The 22,280-nt window shown below is 34.9% G+C and overlaps 2 protein-coding genes across 6 annotated transcripts; one reads left to right on the top strand and one right to left on the bottom strand.

The window, feature by feature from the left end:
* The first annotated feature begins 1,693 nt into the window (after positions 1-1,693).
* Positions 1,694-11,533, top strand: GPS1 (geranyl diphosphate synthase 1). 2 transcript variants are annotated; one of them, XM_020663057.2, is made up of 12 exons: positions 1,694-2,194; positions 2,897-2,995; positions 3,212-3,292; positions 3,853-3,924; positions 4,990-5,121; positions 5,222-5,308; positions 6,111-6,182; positions 6,863-6,948; positions 7,740-7,872; positions 9,277-9,366; positions 10,231-10,329; positions 11,112-11,533. In XM_020663057.2, exons 3-12 carry the CDS (start codon positions 3,278-3,280, stop codon positions 11,289-11,291), a joined length of 966 nt encoding a protein of 321 aa, XP_020518716.1. In that variant the 5' UTR covers positions 1,694-2,194; positions 2,897-2,995; positions 3,212-3,277; the 3' UTR covers positions 11,292-11,533. The 2 variants fall into 2 exon arrangements, with proteins under 2 accessions (XP_020518716.1, XP_006836349.3); XM_006836286.4 differs by having other exon boundaries at positions 1,699-2,194; positions 2,900-2,995.
* Positions 11,534-13,087: 1,554 nt separating this feature from the next.
* LOC18427233 (Chaperone DnaJ-domain superfamily protein) lies at positions 13,088-21,699 on the bottom strand. 4 transcript variants are annotated; one of them, XM_006836287.4, is made up of 7 exons: positions 20,036-21,699; positions 16,984-17,624; positions 16,688-16,791; positions 16,507-16,566; positions 15,380-15,469; positions 14,382-14,558; positions 13,088-13,419 (listed from the first exon to the last, which is right to left on the bottom strand). In XM_006836287.4, exons 1-7 carry the CDS (start codon positions 20,518-20,520, stop codon positions 13,378-13,380), a joined length of 1,599 nt encoding a protein of 532 aa, XP_006836350.1. In that variant the 5' UTR covers positions 20,521-21,699; the 3' UTR covers positions 13,088-13,377. The 4 variants fall into 4 exon arrangements, with proteins under 4 accessions (XP_006836350.1, XP_020518714.1, XP_088713427.1 ...); XM_020663055.2 differs by having other exon boundaries at positions 16,688-16,782; XM_088857301.1 differs by lacking the exon at positions 20,036-21,699 and adding an exon at positions 17,760-17,998 and having other exon boundaries at positions 16,688-16,782.
* Between the last annotated feature and the right edge of the window lie 581 nt (positions 21,700-22,280).

The following is a 22,280-nucleotide window of genomic DNA, read 5'->3' as shown; positions in this document are numbered from 1 at the left end:
CCAAAACAAAAAAAATCCAAATTTAACTCTTTAGGGCTTAAAAAATAATGTCTCGAGATTGAATAGAGATGATCAAATTTTTGGAGGGTGAAATCACAGTATTAGACAACTCAAAATCCCTTTTTTTTGTTTTTTAAAATAATAATTTAGTAAATATTGAGTGATTTAAAAAATTTTACAAAAAAAATGGTCCCAAATAGGTCATCTATCCGAGGGAGTAAATATACAGTAGCCCCGTGGGAGCATAATATACGTGGTTTTATTTATATGCTTTCCTTTCAGTCACTTGAACTAATAAACGGTAGGTCATTTTCAGCCTTTTTAATTAGGATTAGGTTTCAGGGCCTAGGATTAATGAAAACAAAATAAAACCTCACTTCAAATCCTCCAAAAGTACTATCGATAAAAGAAATATTCATGATGGCTTTAAAATCAATTTTTAATATCAACAATAAATTTGAAACATAAAAAATGATATAAATCTTGTTTCTAGGGTAAAATGTATTGTTTAGATAATCTGATACAATACACATTATTTTTAAAACTTGAAATCCTAATTTTTGTTCACAACTATAATGTTCAAATTGAGATGATCGATGCGAAGATTATCCAATGATTGAATTGTAATTTTGGATGATTTAGTGAGGCTTTAGTTTGGCTGCAGCCCTATCAAACCATTTTCCTAAGGGGCCGTTTGGATACCTGGAAATATATTATCTGTGAAATATATTACTGATATATTACATTACTGTGTAATACATTACCCGTAAATAGATTATTATTGTTGGGGTAGTATTTAGATGCAACCTAAGAAATACATTGTTATTGTTTGGCTATGTCTGGAAGAAATATAAGAAATGCATTACCAACATTTTACCAGCACGTACCTATAAACTATCATTTATTTCTTTTTTGTCACAAAATTCCACTAAAATACTGAATTAAAATCATCATCACACCATTCCAAAAAGATTTATAATAATAACATCATCACCATTCCAATAACATTTTCTAATAATAACTTGTACCATTTTACAGTCATGACACTATTTCTTACTTATTTATAGTGCCTTTGGCACTTATATGCAATCACATGTTTTCTAATATGACATTGGTTTCAACATGATAAGTCATTGAAACAATATGATTGGAATAACAAGATTTTATTATAATAAGCCTTATTTTTATTTATTTTTTATAGAAGTATTTCAAATGTCTCTTTTTTTAATTTCAAATAAACAATAAATTTATGATACTAAATTTAAAATTTGTAGAGTACGAGTTAAAAAATGGGAAGAAGTTTTATTAGTAAACTAGAAGGTCTGGTAATTGCAGTATAAAATTTTGAGGTATTGGAGGAAACTAAAAAGATATGCTATTTCAATTGAGATTTTAGTAATCTCTTACGATGATTATGTTATGTAAAATTTTTTATTATGATTGTGTTGTGTCATTTATCATTGATTACTGATTTTTATTTTTATTATTTTTATTTTTAAATGACACTCATGCCTTGAGATGAAGGCACGAGCTTAAAAAGGGAGGGATCACATTATGTTGTATGAAATTTTTTATTATGATTGTGTTGTGTAATTTATCATTGATTATTATTATTATTTTTTATATGATAACTGATGTTATTTTTATATGACAGCTAATGCTTTTATATAAGGGGAAGAGCTTAAAAAGGAATGGATCACTTAGTTATTATGAAGGGAGAGGACTTAGAAGATTTTTTTAATGAAGAATAGGGTAGGCAAAAATGCATTTTGAATTATTTTTCAAAATTCCCGGTGACTCACTTTAAGGGTTTTTTTTTTACTTAGCGCCCAGAGCTCTGATTTTTCTAAATGCAAATGGTTTTGTTTCTTTACTATTCATTTTCTCTCCCTAACGCTACTTTCTCTGTATCTCAGTCTCTGTCAAATTTTTTAATAGGGTTTCAATTTTTTCGACTTAATTCTCTGCAAATCCATTATTTCTATTAGTTTCTCGTCCTAAAAGTCTAGGTTTGCATTAGAGTCGAAGAAGAATGTTTGTGATGCGTGCTCTCTGCAAGTTAAGCTCTAGGTCTAGGTTTCCATGGCGAGTTGCAGAGGGTGATCGAAGGTTTTTAACTGTGGCAGCTTGTAGCCATGGAACCATGAGTGGGAGGTTTTATAGTGTTAGTACTTTGCTTCCTTTCAATCCAGAGGTACTTCTGTTAATTTTTTGTTATTTAGAGCATTTGGATTTCAATCATACTTGTTCATCTACTGTTGAATTTTTTCGTTGGAAAATCTATAAGGTTTAGAGATTTCTTGCAATTTTACTGAAAAATCACATAAGTTCATGTCTTTTGTTTTTGGAATTTTCATTGACTATGGTATGTATTTTTTTTTTGTCACGAGCATGACTTGTAATTATCTCGCAGTGTCTTCTCACAGTGTCAATGTCTTGGTTTATAATATATGATGATTTTATTCAGTATACTGTTTTCCTCTTCATTTTGGAATCTAATGATCTGGGGGGAGAATTATGGCTTAGCTTTAGCATCCAATCTATTTTGTTGGGAGATTTATTGTACCTTTGGATCGTACTCTTTGACTTATTTTTGTTGTTAAGTTTATGAATCGAATTAGTAAATTATGTCATCTTCCGGAAGTTTGATAACTTTGCTACGTGTTCAGATTTGGGGGAGTTGGTTCAGTCGCTGTACTAATTTATTTGTCCAAGATGAGATTTTTCTGTACTTTTGATTCTTTATTGTAGCTTTCTCATACTCTTTTCTATTCCATGTCAAATTTGCAGTCATGGGTTCAGTCATTAACTATTTCTCTCAATTGGATATACTGTTTTCCACATCATCTTCAACGGATGAGAATTAGTAATGTGTTTATTTGTTCATGTGCATCAGTAGGTTTTGGGTTGCAAAGAAATTTATCATATCTGGAGTTCACATGCTTACCATGATGCCAGGTATCAAATTCATCAGGAGAGAAGCTCCATTATTGAGGTTTGTCAATTTTCTTGCTGAATTGGCTTTTGAAAATTTGGAGATTTTGCTCATTTAAATGTAATTCTTACGCTGTACATAATGATATTGTGGCTTTTTAAACTTCCGAGATTTTGCCATGCTAATGTAATTCTGAACTCTGTAGATAATGATAATTGTGAGGAAGTTACTGTGCAATTAGTGCTGCAAGGTAACTTGTTCGGTGATCTGTTTCAGGAACCAGTTGATCCATTTTCACTTGTTGCCGATGAATTATCAATCCTTGCGAATAGATTACGTGCGATGGTTGTTGCTGAGGTATATATATTCTTGATTATCTCTTTGTTACCAAATTAGATTTCATTCTTCTGCATCTTCTTCTTCCTCTTCCTAGTTAGAATTCAATAAATAACCTGAAGAGACATATGCAATGAGAAGAGTACCCTCAATATTACAATTTTATGATCCAATAGAGTTCTATAGAATTTCCCAATGGCTTATAAGGTCCTTCTATAAATAAAAAAAATGTTATCTAAGGAATGTCTCGTTTGTTGAATGAAATGGTAAAACCTTACAGCATTCGCGCTAATCCAAAGTGCTACTGTTCTTGAATCTTGATTCTTTGTTTGTTTTCTGGACTTTTAGAAGTAAAATTTTCAAAGATATTCTTCTGCATGAAGTTGTAGCCAAAAATGTCATGTATTAATTTCTTCTGAAATTATTGCCATATGTGACAGTTATATTGAATAAATAGTGTTAAACATGATATTCTATAACTTGCATTCATTGCATGCTTAATCATATCTTCAAAAAAGAATCATATCCTTTGACACCCCACATTTTGAAGTCAACTGTCTATTTCTATACTTGTTGAGTAGGTTCCGAAGCTTGCCTCGGCTGCAGAATACTTCTTCAAGATGGGCGTTGAGGGAAAGCGTTTCCGTCCTACGGTAAGAGCTAGTCAGGAGATTAATTTTTTTTTCATTGTACTGCTAAACTTTTTTCTTGTCTGAGTATTTTGGAGTTCCATGTTTGCCTTATGTTTCTATGGTGTTGTAAACATTCTAAGGCTGATAACAAAATTTGTCCTCATTGGTAAACTGTAAAATTATTCAGGATATCTAGTATCCACCTGAAAATTTTATTTAGTTTAGAGGTCTTTGAATGAGAGTTTATTTGAATGGTGCTTACTAGAAGACTGCTTCTCTAAATTATTCTACCCTTCATTAATTCAATAGCCCTCACACTGTCATTGGAACTCCGAGGCATTCGTATTAATTGGGTATCCTATGGACTAGGGGCTTTAAAAGCCATTGGCTCTTGATGGAAGGAGAATACTTTTACTTATATAATTACATTCCAAGTTCTGCTGAAACATTAGTTTACACTTTTTGATGACATAATTCTAGTTTGCCGCCTTCTGTACTTGATGTGAGTTTCACAATGCTTCTGCTCATGATGTCCGTAAGGAACTTCTCCTTTATTTTATCTTAATAACAGGAAAATTAGGATTTTATATGTATTATCTAGTTTCCTCAAAGTTCCTGTAGTACCTGGCCCATCACCTCATTCCTGCAGAGAGCTACAGTTTACACACATAGTGTCCTATTTGCATACATATGTGTAGTGAAATGTGGATCTTAGCATGTTGAATAATTTTTTCATGAACTAAGCCAGGCCATACTTAGTGTTATTTTATATATATGGAGCAAAGCAAAAGAGCCTCAAAAAAAAGAAAAAATGTGGATCTTGCTTTGTTCCATATATTTAATATAACACTAAGTATGGTCTGGCTTAGTTCATGAAAAAATTATTCAACATGCTTTACAGACTGTCTTTTGCCTAGTTTAACTTTGAAGTATTATCTTAGGTCATCACTACATAAATCATAAGCTTCACTTCTTTCAAGCTTGTAATCACATGTATTATTCACTGTCTTCTTTATATGTAGATTGGGTGTCTCCTTCCCTGTCTCTCTCTTTTGAAGCGATAACAAGCTTGTCATGTGCATGCAGGTATTGTTGCTAATGGCATCAGCTTTGAAGATGTCAATACCTGAATCAGCAACAGATACTGCACTCAATAGTTTATCAAAGGAACTACGGGCACGGCAACAGTGCATTGCCGAGATCACTGAGATGATCCATGTTGGTAACTTGGAGCCATGTTCAGTTGCATGTTTTAGACAATGCTTGTTGATGCATTGATTGAACAAGTACTTTACAATTTTCTTTTAATATGTGGTAGGTGGCAAGCCTTCTTCACGATGATGTTCTAGATGATGCAGACACAAGGCGTGGTATTGGTTCCTTGAATTTTGTTATGGGAAATAAGGTACTGACATATCATCTATAAGTAAACTTTCATAAACAGTCACTTTATGGAGTATGGGATTCTATGAATCATGAAGATATTTTTACTTTGAAGAAGTTACATATGACAGTCCTTCACATCTCATGATATTCTTCATTTATGGTATATTCGTTTTTCTTAATTATACTATTCTCTTATCCTTTACGAGTATGTGCTTCCCATGAGTCGAGGCCTGAGCCTTACAGGCATTAGAATACTGCCTTTTTTGGATATTCAGCCCAGTGAGTATCGAGGGTAACTCCTTGAATGTATTTAAGTAGGTTTGTCTTGAGACCAAACACCCATCTCGTCCCCCCTTCCCCTTACCCCTCCCCCTCCCCCTCCCCCCCCCTAGAGAGGGCATACACCATTTTGTGCTTCAGCATGTAAAATGCATGCTGTAATAGGCCATGGTATACACGCTCTTCATGATGCATTAAAATGCATGCTGTAATAAACCATGGTATACACGCTCTTCATGATGCATTCTGTTGTTTGCAAGATCTTTCATTTCTGAATTTTCTAGGACACTGTAGTTTTGCTGTGTAGGTATCACTACCATCTACTCTTAGGTATCAGTTTAGTTTACTGCTTAAGTATTGCTTTTTGTGCTTACTCTTGCATTCTTATCTGATTATTAATGCTTGTCTTTTGCTGCCTATATGGGAAAAGCTTCCTTGAGTCATTTTTGCAAACCTGAAAGCAAATTAGCATCGAGCATTCGAGGCTCTCATGCAATGAGCTTCAGCTGCTAACTTCAGTATCCTCCAATATTGTGATGCAGCTAGCTGTACTAGCAGGGGATTTTCTTCTTTCAAGAGCATGTGTAGCACTTGCATCATTAAAAAATACAGAGGTAAACGTTATTGTTATTTTATATTGTTATTTTATTTCTTTGTTGAACTAGTCACTCCAGTGTTGGATTATTTAAGAAACATCTTAATCAAATTGATCTGGTATGTAGCATCAATAAAAAATGTCATGTATTAATTCCATGACCAATATTGGCTGAGAATAAATGGGGTTATCATGAATTGACACGGCGAACTAAACCATTGTTTACCACCTGCTCTAAGTCGGGCAGCTTTGCTGCCCCTACAGATGCCTAAAGCATTGCATAGAAAGATAGAACAAGGGCAAGCATATGATAATTGGGTTGCTTACATGTTGCTTAAACCACATTCAGCATTTTTTTCTTTACCACTTCACCAGATGCATGAGGAGCTAGAGTCATCTTCTGATTGATTTGCTGGTCATGCATATTATTTTGATGCAAAATTCAATATATGGAGGCTATGTATCTTGTACTTGTTTTCTATTGGTGAATTATGTTATATTATATGATGGATATCATCTTTTCTGTTACATTTGTTACACTCTATGGACTAAATAAGTGATTGAGTCACTTCCAACTTTTACTCAAGATTCAGTATGGGGTTCCAGAAAAGAAGCTGTAAATGCAGTTCTATCAAACATTGCTGATTTAAGTGTCCTTTTTTTTACACTAATCATATTTTTTTCACTGTCTACATGTAGGTTGTGACATTGCTGGCTACTGTCGTTGAGCACCTTGTTACTGGAGAAACAATGCAAATGACAACCTCATCTGATCAACGTTGTAGGTATGAAGTGTCAGAGCCAATTTGTTTGTTCTAAGTTAGTGACTTCCAATTGCAAACTCTTTGGTACAAATTCATTTGTCAAGTTGAGAACTTGAATAGTTATTCTTGATGCTCATTAAAACTAGTTGTTTCTTATAAAAATAAAAACATAAAAAACTCCATCATTAGTTGTCAATGCGACATTGAGCTTGGATGTTATGATAATGGAATTACATTCTAGGGCTATTCAAGAATCTTCCCCGTACTCTATTAAAATGGAAACTCAAAAGATCAAAATTCTTCAGCTTTCATGAGATCTTATTCAGATTGTCCCTTATGGTTATGATGGTAGCTACATAGTCCCTATTTTTCTCTGCAGTCTTGTTGGATAATATGACATGTACTGACTATTTAATATACAGATGCTCCACACCACAAACATCTTTTTACCCTGACTCGTTTTTATGAATTTCGAAGTTGTGTCCTCTGTACCTTTAGTTGTATTGCCATTTGGGGATCTTAAATTAAACATCTAGAAATAAAATTCCTTTTGTCTCTCTCTGTCTCAATGAATATTTAAATTTTATGATTCAGTTTTAGATGATTCTGAGATGTTGAATGCTATTAAGATAGTTGCTAGCTTTACGTTTGTCATCTCTTCAAACGTAAAAAGTTGCTAGCGATTATTGAAAAGCTGTTTCCATTTGGTTAATAAAGTCCTAAATGAATCTCCAAGCATTAAATTCATATGACCATGTGATTGACTCATGCAATTATACTAATAGTAATATTACTCTTGCATGTGGAGACAGCATGGATTACTACTTGCAGAAGACATATTACAAGACAGCCTCACTTATCTCAAACAGCTGTAAAGCTATTGCTCTGCTGGCGGGGCAGACAGCTGAAGTTTCTGTGCTTGCTTATGACTATGGTCGAAATTTGGTTGGTTCCCCTCCAGTTAACTATATTTTATTCTGTATAGATATTTTTTATTTTGTGGTTGTAGAAGTCCCATTTATATGGTGTTGTCGTACTCAGAACGCTCATGAGTATGATTGATCGCAAATTTTCTTCTAAATTCAGTCTTGTCATTTGTGGCTAAAGTTCTAGAATGCTATACTTTTATTATCCCTATTACCCTTGCCTTTGTTACAAGAGCTTTATGTGTGGATATGGGCATAGTAGCTCAATTATTCTATTATCCAGGCCCCTATGGTGGCTACAAGATGGAATTTGGAAAGGAAGGTCGTGTAGGAAGTTTAGCAGAGAGGTGCCATGTGTGGGAATGTTATAACTTTTACTTTAGGCACGTATGAGATGGACACACTAATGTGTTAGTGGTTCTCATAAGAATTGATTTCTCATATATTACGTTTTGTCTTTTAGTTTCTATATAGCATATATGTTTTGAAATCTTTTATTTTATTTTATATAGTTAACTTTTCGAAAAGCTTTAGTTGTTAGCTATGTATTTAAGAAGAATACCCATAGGCACTCACATACATGCAATTGCACATGAGATACATCCATGTCAAATCTTCTAAATATTTATTTTGAGTTCTGATCAAGATCTACAATCATTTGATTACAATCTGGTCAATTGGTTGGTCGGTTGATTTATATTGACGCATATGTGTTTGAGGCTCACTGCATTTGTTTATTCAACCTGATAACCAAAACTTGACCATGAGCATCCGGCCAATGGAAACCCACTGATGAGAAAACATTACGATGGAATTGCCTGATTTGCATGGGTGACTTTCTATCATAATATGGAACTAAATTGAATGTTTGTAGATGGTTGAAGTTCAGGAGTGGCATGATAGAAAAGTTGGTGAAATAGGGAATCCGATAGAATTAAATGGCATCAAATTTGTAAAGCTGTCCAGCTGCAGTAATCCCGTCAATCCAATTTGAAAATCAAGTTCTATGTGAGATACTTGGTCTGGAGTTCTTGAATTTCATGTTTGAAATAAATGAACTCTTCACACTGAGTTATATGCCATGATAGATAATTTAGATGATGTTACCTTTCCTTCTATGTTGACAAGGAATTGTACCTTAGAATCCAATGTCCTCCTTAGCTATGCATATAACATGAGAAGTCCATGTAGAGATTTCCTTTCATCTGGCCATTTAATTTCACTGACCTGATAGAAATTTTCTGCAAATGCTTGCAAAGCTTATGTCTAAGTTGCTTTGTACCTTGCAAAGCTTATGTCTAATTTGCTGTGTACCATTTCTATTATTTTGGAAGCTTTATCTTTGCATAGAAGTGATGTTACTTTTGAAAGGTTATGAAATATTCTCTCACATTTGTGTTCTACCATTACTGCATCTTTTCAGGGCCTGGCATATCAGTTGATTGATGATGTTCTTGACTTCACTGGCACATGTGCTTCCCTTGGCAAGGGTTCCTTGTCAGATATACGTCATGTAAAGCTCTCTCCTCCCTTCGTAAATGTAGTTCTGTTATGCAGAGGATCTTTTCTTAAATTATAATGATGCTCTTTCCTTAGAAGAAAGTTTTTTTTTCCTTCTTTTTTTTTTGTTTTTTAATGGGCGGCCGTCTTCTTCTATTTCCTTTACATTGTCTTTTTAAATCCCCATGTTATTGTAGAGTGCTGATGCTATGCTATAAAAAAGAGGTGGTCTTCGTGAAAAAGCAACTCAAAGAGTACTTAATCTATACAGTTCTCGCTGTGGGTGCTCTTCCGATGGTTTAACTGGAAAACAATACCATCATAGATATATTTGAAGAGAAGTTTCAATGAAATTATTGTATCTGACTTAGTCTCTGTAAATTGTTAGAATGAATGATAAAAGATGAATGAATCAGCAAAAAACTTATGTGAATTGAGGGGGTGAGGGAGGGTAGGGAAAGGAAGGGAAGGGAGGATACAATGTTTTGACAATGAGTTCCTTTTTTTTTTTACAATCAGTAATTTACTATCAGTAAAAATAAGGAAGAAAATGACTCCCACTCTATGTAAATATGAATTGCTATGTATGTGTATAACGTTTTGTCTTTAAACCGAATAACAATTATCTTGTGGAGTGGAGGGCCTTGAGAGTTCGAAAACACAAATAACCTGTAAAATGCAACTGAAAAGATGAAATATAAATAACAAAAGTTCGGGTTTGGGTATCGATCATGGCTTCGAAATTATTGGGATTGCTATCTAGTATATCCTTCTATTTTTTTGTTATCATTCTCTATAGTAATTCCTTTTTTCGGCTATCTTTGTTCTCTAATTCATCTTCCTAAGTTGTTTGACATATATAGAATTTCTTGTACAGGGAATTGTGACTGCTCCTATATTATTTGCCATGGAAGAGTTCCCTCAGTTGCGTATGGTTGTTGATAAGGGCTTTGAAGATCCTGATAATGTCGATATCGTAAGTATCATATTACCCATATCTTCAAATTATTTGTAGGACCTGCCTGAGATATATCTTTCTACACTTACAGTTGCATGGTGCTATAACACTTGTCCTGTCGATTATAGTTAACATTGCTTCTCTTTCTCTGTCTTCCATGCTTATTTGTAGGTCTTGCTAAGTTATATATTTCGATAATTCATGTTGGAGGATGCTGTAACACTTTGATATTACAAACATTTGTTTCGTCTATTCCTCTCTCCCTCTGTGTGCGTGTGTGTGTCTGTTTATATTTTGTCGCTTGGCCTGTCATTACGAACATTTCTTTTGTCTATTCAGATCTCTCTCTCTCTCTCTCTCTCTCTAATTATTTGTAGGACCTGCCTGAGCTACATTCTTAAATTCCTGTTGGCAGAAGCAAATGACTGATGTCCTGTCATTAGAAACATTGAATTTATCCTCTCTCTCTCTCTCTCTCTCTCACACGCAATCACACACATACACACAGATGCCCATGTCCTGCACCATTCTCTCTCTCTCACACACACACACAGAGATGCCTATGTCCTGTGATTTTATATTTATCCTCTCTCTCTCTCTCTCACACACACACAGAGATGCCTATGTCCTGTGATTTTATATTTATCCTCTCTCTCTCTCTCTCACACACACACACACAGAGATGCCTATGTCCTGTGATTTTATATTTATCCTCTCTCTCTCTCTCACACACAGACTCCCATGATTTTATATTTATCCCCTCTGTCTCTCTCTCTTATATGCGATTGATGAATTTGCAGGCCCTTGACTACCTTGGTAAAAGCCAAGGAATACAAAGGACCAAGGATTTGGCAGCTGAGCATGCAAGCCTTGCCGCTGCAGCTGTCGATTCTCTTCCCCCAACTAATAATGAAGATGCCATTATATCCAGAAGGGCCTTGGTGGACCTCACTCAAAGAGTCATCTCCAGAACAAAGTGATGGTGAGATATAAATAACGTATTTATATATGTCCTTTCCCATTCATAATGAATAAATTAATTTTTAGAGAACTCTTCCTTGGGCTAAAGCAAGGCTCTTCTTCTCTTTCGTTTTTCTTTATATTCTTTTGAATTATTGGCCAAGCATTTTTGCCGTTTGTAACCCAGAATTTTCATTGTAAAAGTTTCATAATCTTCCTGTTAACTCTCGGCAATTTAATAATTCAAATGAATTTTGTACCATTTGTTGGTTGGTCACATCCTGGAAATGCTCCCTCCCCGCACTCCTTTCTCTCTCTCTCTGAATTTCGGATTTTTTGTATCGCTCATATAATGGTTCTACATGTAGTAGCAAAAAGCTCTCTCTCACAGTATGTTTGTATAATAGCAATTTTGGAATTTTTGCGTCTCTCATATTAATGTTTCTATATATAGTAGCAAAATCTCTCTCTCTCTCTCTTACACACATCATGTTTATATGATGAACAATTGTTTCATGCGTGCTAGATGCATTTCTACAATATGCGGTCCAGAGGTATAAAGCAAATAGGTCAAATAGGTGGTCCATCTAAAACAATTGTAACTAATGATCCAAATGTTTTCTTAATATAATTATTATATTTAGTTTTTAAATTTTATTTATTTTCATATTCATGATCTCTTGTTAAAGATTATATATAGTCAAAAAATTAGGATAAAAAATATTTAAAAAATATATTTTTTGCCATGCCTGCATTTCTACATTTGCAGGCTTGGTCGCATGCTTATTTCGTCCTTGTATACTAGCAAAAATCTCTCTCTCTCTCTCTCTTTCTCTCATGTTTCTATAATGGCCAAAGCCTCGTATCGTATCATACTTTGAAAGGCATGTGGAACTTTGTTCCCTGCATATTTCCTGGGTTGGGGTCCTACTGCTTTCTGCCTTCTCCAAGAACCATACTGCTACTTCAGAAGAAGAGATTGCGCTGCGCCATATTGGGTAGGGGTTTGCAGGTCCACGAGAGGTCTAGGTGTGGTCCATTGGGGAGAGCTGTGCTTTAAAACCCGAATTGCGTTCTGAATCACTCCCCCACTATACTGATCTGGAGTGGCTGAGCTAGTGAAAATTTGTTGAAAAATAAGTAAGAATTAAATTTCAGGGGATTTGGGAGGGAAGGGACATAGGTCACCCGATTCTGATCAGGATTGGCGATTCTTAATCTGAATTTGCACAAGGTGAGGCCGAGAGAGGGACAAAGATTGCCCATTGACAGATTCTGATCGGGATTGATGATTCCCGATTTGGGTTTGAATTAAGCGAGACGGTGCCAATGTTTGGCTGAGAGAGTCGTTTGGGGTTGAGACATTATCAATAGAGAGAGTTGAATTTTTCTTTGGGTAATTGAGTGGGGATGAGTAGCTCTCACTTATTTTTTGAACTCGTTAATGGTTTTTTAATGTATTAGGTGAGAATGGAAGCTTAAACTTTAGCTGAGGTACACGTGGTGTTACCACTATGACCCTAACCCCATTCTTAAGCAGCATGCAAACAGTGCTGCAACGTTGATTTAGAGAGAGAGAGAATTGATTTGGCACTCAAACAATGCTGCACTGTTCATTGATTTAGAGAGAGAATTGATTTGGCACTCAAACAATGCTGCACTGTTCATAGATTTAGAGAGAGAATTGATTTGGCACTCAAACAATGCTGCAGTGTTCATTGTGTGTGTGAGAGAGATTTGTTATAGCCTTCAACAAATGTTACTGTATCGATTTAGGCTGACTTAAAAGTAGAATTTGGGGGTGGGTACCTCACAATTACTTCAAAAATGATTTTTTTCCATCTTGCATTAGCAACCAGCATAATGATAATTTTATGCTCACAAAAGTCTCTAAGCCCATTTTTTGTTCTCAAATCTTTACAAAGCTTCCTTTCTAACAATTGAAATTGCAGATTATAAACCTCATGATCTCCTGAACCCAGTAGATAGTACATATTAAAATTCTTATGACGCCAAAACCATTTCTATTTCTTATGGAAACAGCAAACTCCAAAACCATGGTGTAGTCTTCAAATCTAAAATGGGGCATGCCTGTTCTTGAGCTTTTTAACTGAAGATATCTTGAGTACTGAATATGGCCCATGCATCCTGTTACAAACATGTTTGCAAGTTAGTGAAATTTGGCAAGAATGACAATACAATATGCTTATTTTTTTCTTTTTTTTTTGTTGGGGCAGTTCATCGGTAGGAATTGAACTTGAGATGTAGTGTCTCAAAGGTTGAGAACTAACCGATCCAGCCCAAAGGTGACATGACACATCATATTCAATAAATAATTTCTTGTGTCGGTGCGTCTTAACCGATGAACAAACTTCCTTGCAAGTTTTGAAATATTACATGGGAGTTATTTTCCTTAATATGACAATTTTCTTCATTCCTTTTTTATTTACTGTGATTTATCTAAAGCATTTTCCCTACATTGAAGAAATAGATTAATGTCTCGAATTACCGATATTCAAAAGAAACATATAAAATATTAATTCAAGGAAAATAATTTATTAAAATGGAAGACCTACAAGAACAAAACAGGCTACTAGAAATTTATTTTATAAAATTTATATACACATTCCGATTTTCCCAAAAGAATTACATATACATTATTCGTTTCCATTTTTTCCTAACATTAAAGATATACGTATATATGTTGATGCATATGCATGTTAGGAAGGCAGTCACTTTACAAAACAGGGCAAGAGTTTCTTAACTTAAAGAGAGACTCTGTTGTCTGTCCCTTTTTATTTAATGAGTGTTTATTGTAAGACTATTTATCTTTTGTAGAGGAAGATCACAATCTCTATTAGTTTTGAAATTGGTTGTTGGAAGTGTGTCACTTTTCTGCATAAAATCTAAGAATTTTTTTTCAGACATTAAGTGCAGCCAATGATACAGCTAAAAATGATTGTGATTTTTTTTATATAAAAACAAATGTGGTTGTATTATACTTCATTACTTGAGTTTCTATTTACTCCCCTATTTTACTTAGAAGCACCCAGTAATACAATAAAATTACCGATAATGAGATTCTTACAAGCTTAGCACTAAATAAATACCTGAAGGATACCAAAGACTTTGTCTGCAACATATTTCTGAGGAAGAGTTACACCCTTTTGTTGTAGCTTATCGGGATGAAGGCAAAGCCGTGCCCTCTGATAAGCCTTCTTCACACATGTGGTTTCGATAATTTCAGTTAAAGGGATTGCTTGCCATCCACTGTTAGGCCATAGAACCTGATAACATATTTAGAGAAAAGTTATTTCTCTGACACACTATTCTAGCTGTCTCATGTACTGACAAATGTCGATACTTGAACATTGTGTTGACACTTCAGGACACGGCGTCAACTACATAAGCATAACAGATATGAATTATGTGCTACACATTCATTAACATATATGGTTTTATTATAAGATTACAATTACAGGGACACGTCTCTCCTATCTTGATTTTAGGCATTTGAATCCTAGATATGTATCAGATTTAGACACAGGTCTGTGTCTAGGTAACATAAGCCTACCCTTCATTTTGCTAACTAATTCATTTAAGTAATGCAATGACTGAAATCCTAGTTATTAGAACATGAGGGCCATCCAAGAAGGGTTATAATCTGCAAAAGAAGATGCACAGTTAGATAATTTGCAGAATCGGCATCTCGGCCCCTTTATATATCGTATATTGAACGAATCAACAAAGTTATTTTGAGATCTAAGTATTTTCAAATTATGGAGAAAAATTAAAGAAAAGAATTGGTTACACTTTTTTTTCCTGAATTTATTTCAATTCTGCATTCTTTGTGCATTGTATTTATCATATACTTATGTATGGATAATAGATATCTTTCTTATCCTTTCTTTCTTTAGAGAAGAGGTACAAATAAATATTAAATCGAGGCACTCGTTTTATGAATAATTTCAACTTACCCTCTATTTATGAATTGTTCACAAGTTATTATTAGTTATTATTTCCTATTGATCAATGCATATTAGTAATCGAAATTTCACATTAGGAATTCTAGATCCAAGAAATCTCTTGAGAAGGATGAAGAGTTTACGTATTGGAGAGTTGAAAGCAAAGATCGAATGTTTCCTTCCTTGCCTGCGGACCACCTTCTGATATTCTCGTTCAATAACTCTGTGGCAGCCTGTAAGAAATAAGAAGTCTTCAATCAATCTCATTAAAAACTGCTTATGGACTCCATCCTTTATAAGATGGAAAATTGTTTCATGCAGACTGGACCGCATGACTACATATGCGGTCCAAAAGTATAAAGCATCCATTTTAAATATGGTTGCAAGTAGGTGTTCCATCCAAAAACCATGGAAACTAACGGGCCAAATGTTTTTTTACTAGAATTATTATTTTTAGTTTTTAAAATTTACTTATTTTTTTATATTCATGATCTCCATGTTAGAGATTACATGTCCTTAAAAATTAAGTCCAAAAATCCATAAAATAAATTTATTAATACACCCGCATTTCTACACATGGGCTTGGCCGCATATAAACCAGGTCCTTATAAGATTGTATTACCAGTATACAGTTTAACAGCTTCAGATTGTATTAAGAGTACAGAAATTAAAAGTAGCAGATTATAACAGTTTACAAATAATCAGTAGTATCTGTATATAGATTATCAGAATTACCAGTATAAATATTATACTATGAAAATAATTGAGTATATAACAGGTTATATGTTTAAGTATCAGAGTATAATCAGGATATCAATATACAGATTATGAGGAAAACAAGTGCTATTGAAATTGCATACGAGACCATAGTCTTTAACACTTTTTAATCACTGCCGCAAACCAAACAAAACTTTTGGAGTTCAATCCCAGCATGCTTAATATATGCATAGATGTATTTATGAGTAGCTATGCATTAAATGATTAGAAGCAGTGTTTAAAAAGTCGGATCCGGCTATTGACTCACCAGTAGCCCACGCAAGTCGGAGCTCGAGTGCCCCCCCCTTCTGATCTGGGTGAGTCCGAGTCAGACCATGTAGTTTTCAATAAAAATTTAGTAAAAATGGGAAACTTGGCAATTTCAGGGTTTTTTGGCATGTCTCTCTCCTGTTCCAGTCCAACACCGGTGAGTCCCTACTCGGACAGGCGATTGTTTCTAACAGTAATTAGGAGTGCTTTTTATAAGGAGAACCATGTGGGTTTCTGAACTTACATCACTATTAAGCTCCTCATTATCAACCTCCTTCCACTTGAGCTCTGTTAGAGATCTGGCCTGAAATGTCAAGACGGAAGAAAGTGAGATTTTATAACAAAAAACATAAAGAGTAATAAACTCTACGTTATCTCTTTATCCTTACTATTGACTATAGAGTATTAAGAAAAGGAAATTTTACTTTGGAGAGCTGCTGCTTTCCGTGTGCTCTTTTGAATGGGTCTTTACACTCAGCTACTGTCCTGCTCTCTGTCAATTTTGAACTGGATTTCGGCTCTGTATTTTCTAGAGAGAGATAGAGAGAGAGAGATTCACAAAAATCCTTTTGTTTTATAATGTGAAGATACAAGTTCGTAAAAACTACAATTATTTCACACAGCATAAAATTTCTCAAAAATGAGGTGAACCCATCTCTGAAAGTGGGTTTTTGTGTCAACTACGCTCTCTCTCTCATACACACACAACTTCTGTGAGTACCTGTTTCATTTTCACGTGATTCTTTTTCTGGGCGTAAATCTCCTACCCCAGCCTTCAGCTCACTATGAACCCCCTTCATTTTGGCTTCCATATAGCTAACATCTCCATTGCTCCCACTGCTAAAATTCCTTTCAAACTTCTCTTTAGCCCAAGCAATGGCTTCATTCACTCCAACCATTTCCTCTCGCTCCTCTCTCTTCTCAGAAACAATCTCTATGACATAAGAACCAAAGAACTCAGACCCCACTTCATCTCTCTCTGATAACTGGCTCCGGATATCATTTTCTTCGAAAACATCCTCTTGAAGGAGGCATGATGAAGTTGCAGAGGATGGTGAGTTTGAAATGGGTTCTTTTTCGATATCAGGAGATTGAGATGGGGTTCTAATGGAGGAAACAATATGGCTGGAATTGGGCCCGAAGATTGTCGATTCGGAGAATGAGTTATGGTTTAATGAGCTCCTGTGAAAGTTGCAGAGCTTGATGTTGTTACTGTAATTCTTGAAATAGTCTTTTAATGGATCAGAGACGTCTCTGTAAGAAGAGGACATTGTTGGAGCTGGAGAGACTTCCTCTGTTTGTTGTTCTGAGAAGAAGCCAGAGAATGACCTTCGGTTATGGCGAGGTGGTACAATGATGGGCCTGAAAAAAAAGAAGAAAGAAACAGGGGATTTACTCTGACTCTGATGCTCTCTCTCTCTCATATTTCAGAGCATAACGGATGCTACATTAAAGGAAATAAATTATAAAAAACAGAAGAATACAAGAATGACATACCCTCTCTCTCTCTAAAGATGAAATATTTACGCTTCCATGTGCATTAACAGTGGAGCAATCTCTTTTTTTTGTGCCATCTATGCTAAATTCAAGTGCTTTTAGAGAGAGAGGCGAGCGTTTCATTCCATTGGATGCGTTTTTAGAGAGAGAGGCGAGCGTTTCACTCCATTGGATGCGCTTCGAGATGGCGCTCAGAACGTTCAAATTTTCAAAAAAAATGGAAGATTCTTCTATGGAAAATAAGGGGAATTTATGAGATAAAGTGCTCATTTAAGGAAATTTCTAATTTTTAAGTTTCTCTTCTATCCATCATGGACCGGATGGGCTCGTTCGACTACCAACCGTGTTGGTACATTGAACCGGCCAGGGGCCGGTGCCAAATAATAGGTAAAGTGCAGGTTCAACCGCTCTAACTAAACAAGTCCCGACCGGTAAAAAAAGTAGTTAAAAATAAAAATCTAAAAACAATAAAAAGTATATTTAAAACATGATTAAACAAAGTACATCTATATGAAGTTAAAAATTAGTATTAAAAAAAAAAAAAAAGATTTCGAAAAATCGATTTGTGCCAAAGGTAATTTTGAAATTTTTCAAAAAAAAGGTAAAATGTAAAAATTAGTGTTCATGGCTAAAACACTTACTAATCTTTGCCAAAATGATAACAAATTTTTTTTAAAAAAAAATATACAAACATATTCCTTATTTTTTGATATTTTATTTTAATTTTTTAAAACTACGCCACCGGATCACCAACAACCAAAACCAGGTAACTTGCCAATACCTGGTTCCAATCTAACTAGCCGATTTTGAGTTGAACTAGCCAATATTGTGAACACTGCTACCAATTGATAATTTGGCCGGTCTAGTCCTTAATAAAAATAAAAAATAATTATAAACAAATTAAAACCAATAAATGACTACTTTTGGCCCGTCCATCTGATGTACTTTCATTGTTTAGACTAAACCAAAATAAATAGGGAAAAATTTATATAGAGCCGGGTCCATCTGATATACTTTCATTGTTTAGACTAAACCAAAACAAATAGGGAAAAGTTTATATAGAGTCGAGGCTCTAAACAATCAAATTTGAGCCTACCTCAAAACTTTTACTAGAAGAAGTTGTTTTGAAGTCCAAATGTGCTCAAAATGATCATCTCGACATCAAGATGCGTAGATATGAAAAAAATAGGATGTCAAGTTTTAGAAGTAGTATATTTTATAACACTTTTTGGCCTGTCAATTTTCAAGATTTTTAAGTTTTCATAAATCTATCGATCTACACTATTTTTTTAAACTTTATAAATAAAGATGAACATATATTTTAAGGCTATCATAAACATTTTCAATATTGAAACTACATTTCTCAACATTATTTGAAGGTAGGCTCTAATTTGATTGTTTAGAGCCTAGGCTATATACAAACGGCACCCAAACAAATATAGGCAACTTTTTTTTACTACCCTTTATATTTTTAAATTATTATTTATATTTTTAGGTATTTTTCAAATCTACTACATTTAATTCGACCTGCTGTTAAATTAGTTTTGATGTAGTTAAACTAGACCTCTCACTTGCTCAATATCAGATCTCTCACTAGCAAATCCAATCCTGACAAATGTAGACCCCTCACTTGTTGAACCGATCCGAGTAAAAGGAGAGGAACTCATCCATTCAAAGTGGAGCACACTCTCTCTAACACACATACAACATCTACACTTCCAAATCTCTCATGCAGAGTCACACCTATACATAATATTTTTTTTTGAGTAATTCAGTAGGGATCAGATACCCTTAGACCCCTAACTTGTTCGATTGCTTAACGGATCCGAGTAAGAGGAGAGGAATTCAACCATTCAAAGTGGAGCACATTCTTTCGCACACATACAACATATATACTTCCAAATCTCTCTTCTCATGCATAGTCACACCTAAACATACATATAAAAAAAAAAAAAAATTGGGGTAATTAAGTAGGATCGTTTTTTAATAGTTAGTTTTTTAACCTGTCAATAGGATTGGACGCTACATATAATTTTTTTTAATTTTTTTGATAATTCAATAGGAATCACGTGCCCCTACTTATTTTTAAAAATAGTTAAAGGGCTTTTAACCTACAATATATATAACTGAAATATGACAGTGCTACCATCATGACCTCAACCCCTTTTCCGAACTACCTACGATACAAATAAAGAAACACAAAAACACAGATTTCAGTTTCCAACTTCTCTCTCTAAAGAAACATTATAAGAGAATAATAATAATAAATCATTTACCTTAGATTGGAAGCAAAAGAGTTGAAAGCCATGTCCTCTGAAACCGAAGGTCTAAGAGGACTCAACACCTCTGAACATGACGAGGCAGACCTCGTTCTCGACCCCCTATTTCCATAACTACCCTCCTCTTCTCCAAATATATCGTCATAGAACCCTCCTCTCCCCAAAATACCCTCGCCTTTTCCACCATATTTACCTCCCATACCCATTCCCGGAATCTCATATACCGGCAAATTCCTGCCCATTTTTGCACGCTCTTCCTGCCCCTGCCTGAATATCTCGTCGTAAAAGGTGCCGGAATTCTGAGTTTTCCGGCTGCCAGAAAATGGGAAGTCGAATTTTCCAGCCTCAAGTTGTTGCCGGTAAATAACGCTTTTGGGGGGTCCGCCAAAAACATCGCTGAACTCTTCGGGACTGAAGTAGTTGGTCTCTGAGTTTCGCCTCGAAAGCTTCGGCCTCAAACTCTCAGGCCATTCTCTCTCCATCTATGCGTGAGATTTAAAAAAAAACAAAAATTGGTGCTTTTCTCCGGTTTGAATCTCTTCTCCTTTGTTGTATGTTAATGGGCTTTGAGTCTGTGTTTCTTATAATTCGCTTGAAAAAACTGATCTAATGGCTGGAATTCTGATTTAGTTACAGGAATTTTTAAATAATGACTGTGACTTTAAGGTGGGTCTCTCGGAAAGTAGCCAAACTCACCGGAAAAGTGCAAAAGTTACTGGAATATTGAGAGAATCGCTAGAATTTCCAGGTGGGTTGCTGCCTTGCCGAACAATCTGCAAAAGTCACCCAAATCTGAAAAATGGTGAAACTTTTGTGGTGGGGTGATGGAAATGTAGCTCAACTGCTCAATCACCGTAAAAAGCTGCACAAGTTGCGGATTTTCTTTTGAATAGCCAGAAAACTTGCTGGGGTGGTCGGAATTCTGAAATAGTGTCTGGAAAAGTTATGGTGGTGGCCGTAGTTCCTAAATTTTCCCCAGATAAATGGTGGAGACAGCTGGAGTTTCGTTCAGAAGCCAGCATGGAGTTGCAGGGAAGATGCCAAATAGTCAGGGCAAAGAAGGAAAGACTAATTGTGGTCGCCGGAATTCTGCTAAGATTACCGCAAAACCACTGGGAACGGCCAGAATTCTGTAATAATGGCTTCAAATTGAAGGAAACGGAGTGATAAACTGATGCTTGGAGTGGGTGGAGAGCCAGAATAAGTACCTTTGTTCTGCGGTGTTTGGGCCGGAAAACTAGAAGAATCGCCGGGAAAATGAAAGGAGTGAGCAGTGCATGAGGGAGCTTTGATTCGAAACATATATGACCATACGGTGTGCAATATGCTTATAAAATAAAATAACAAATTTTTTATTGTATACAATAGGGTGTGGTTTGTTTAACGTTGCAATCTTAAACAATGGCACCTCCAAATTTTATAAAAAAAATTTAGAATTATTTGAAAATCTAGTTTCATCTTTAATTATAAAATTTTAAACTTTAAAAATGATTAAAATCAATAAAATCTATAAACATATGAAAATCTTGAAAATGGATGGTCTAGATAATGTGTTGCAAGATGCATTATTTATGAAATTCAAATTTTATTTTATTTTTCATATTTATGCATCTCGATGTCAAGACAATCAATGTTCAAGCTCACCCATTCTTAATTTGGTTGAGGCTAGCAAGAGCGGCACTCCAAGCACTTGTATTGTGGCACGAGTGACTTGGGGTGCCAAGTTGGATGAATGGACGGTCTAAATTTTCCTAATATATAAATGATTCAGTCTAGACCGTCCATATAAGAGCCGTTACCTATCACTATTTTGGAGATCTAATGTTAGAGATTTATAATAATAAAATTCTTTATGAAAATTATTTTCGTAAGAGTTTTCGTAAATAAGAATTTTATGCCGATCTTTCTTCACGAAAATAAAATCATCATTTCTCATAAATATACTTGTATTAAAAAAAATAAAGACAAAAGTTGCGGCCTCGGTTTTGTGCATTTTGGTATAGCCACACCTCATAATACAAATAGAAAATGAAATTTGGGTGCTCTAAAACTCTTGTAGGCTTACAACTCTATTTCCATTCCTGATTATAGAATTTGAAATGCCAAAAATAGTGCAGAAGACCTGAAATGGACAGTCCACAAAAATATGTTGCAAGGTAGACCATTTTTGATACTGTTCGAGATCCTTGTTGTATAGTTCAAAACTACATTGTGCCACTTTGTAAAGCCGTGGCCCTATCAT

This window comes from Amborella trichopoda, chromosome 2, assembly GCF_054954075.1.
Source record: "Amborella trichopoda isolate Santa Cruz 75 chromosome 2, AtrichopodaSantaCruz75HAP2 v2.0, whole genome shotgun sequence".
Lineage (NCBI taxonomy): Eukaryota > Viridiplantae > Streptophyta > Magnoliopsida > Amborellales > Amborellaceae > Amborella > Amborella trichopoda.
This window is presented reverse-complemented; position numbering and strand designations above follow the sequence as displayed.

Excerpts from the sequence above, each read along its gene's own strand:
- GPS1 (XM_006836286.4), top strand. The coding sequence starts at position 2,033 with ATGTTTGTGATGCGTGCTCTCTGCAAGTTAAGCTCTAGGTCTAGGTTT. Across the intron at positions 2,195-2,899 it reads TGCTTCCTTTCAATCCAGAG|GTTTTGGGTTGCAAAGAAAT; the intron begins GTACTTCTGTTA and ends GTGCATCAGTAG. Across the intron at positions 6,183-6,862 it reads CATCATTAAAAAATACAGAG|GTTGTGACATTGCTGGCTAC; the intron begins GTAAACGTTATT and ends GTCTACATGTAG.
- LOC18427233 (XM_006836287.4), bottom strand. The coding sequence starts at position 20,520 with ATGGAGAGAGAATGGCCTGAGAGTTTGAGGCCGAAGCTTTCGAGGCGA. Across the intron at positions 17,625-20,035 it reads TCTTTTGCTTCCAATCTAAG|GCCCATCATTGTACCACCTC; the intron begins GTAAATGATTTA and ends CTTTTTTTTCAG. Across the intron at positions 15,470-16,506 it reads ATGAGGAGCTTAATAGTGAT|GCTGCCACAGAGTTATTGAA; the intron begins GTAAGTTCAGAA and ends TATTTCTTACAG.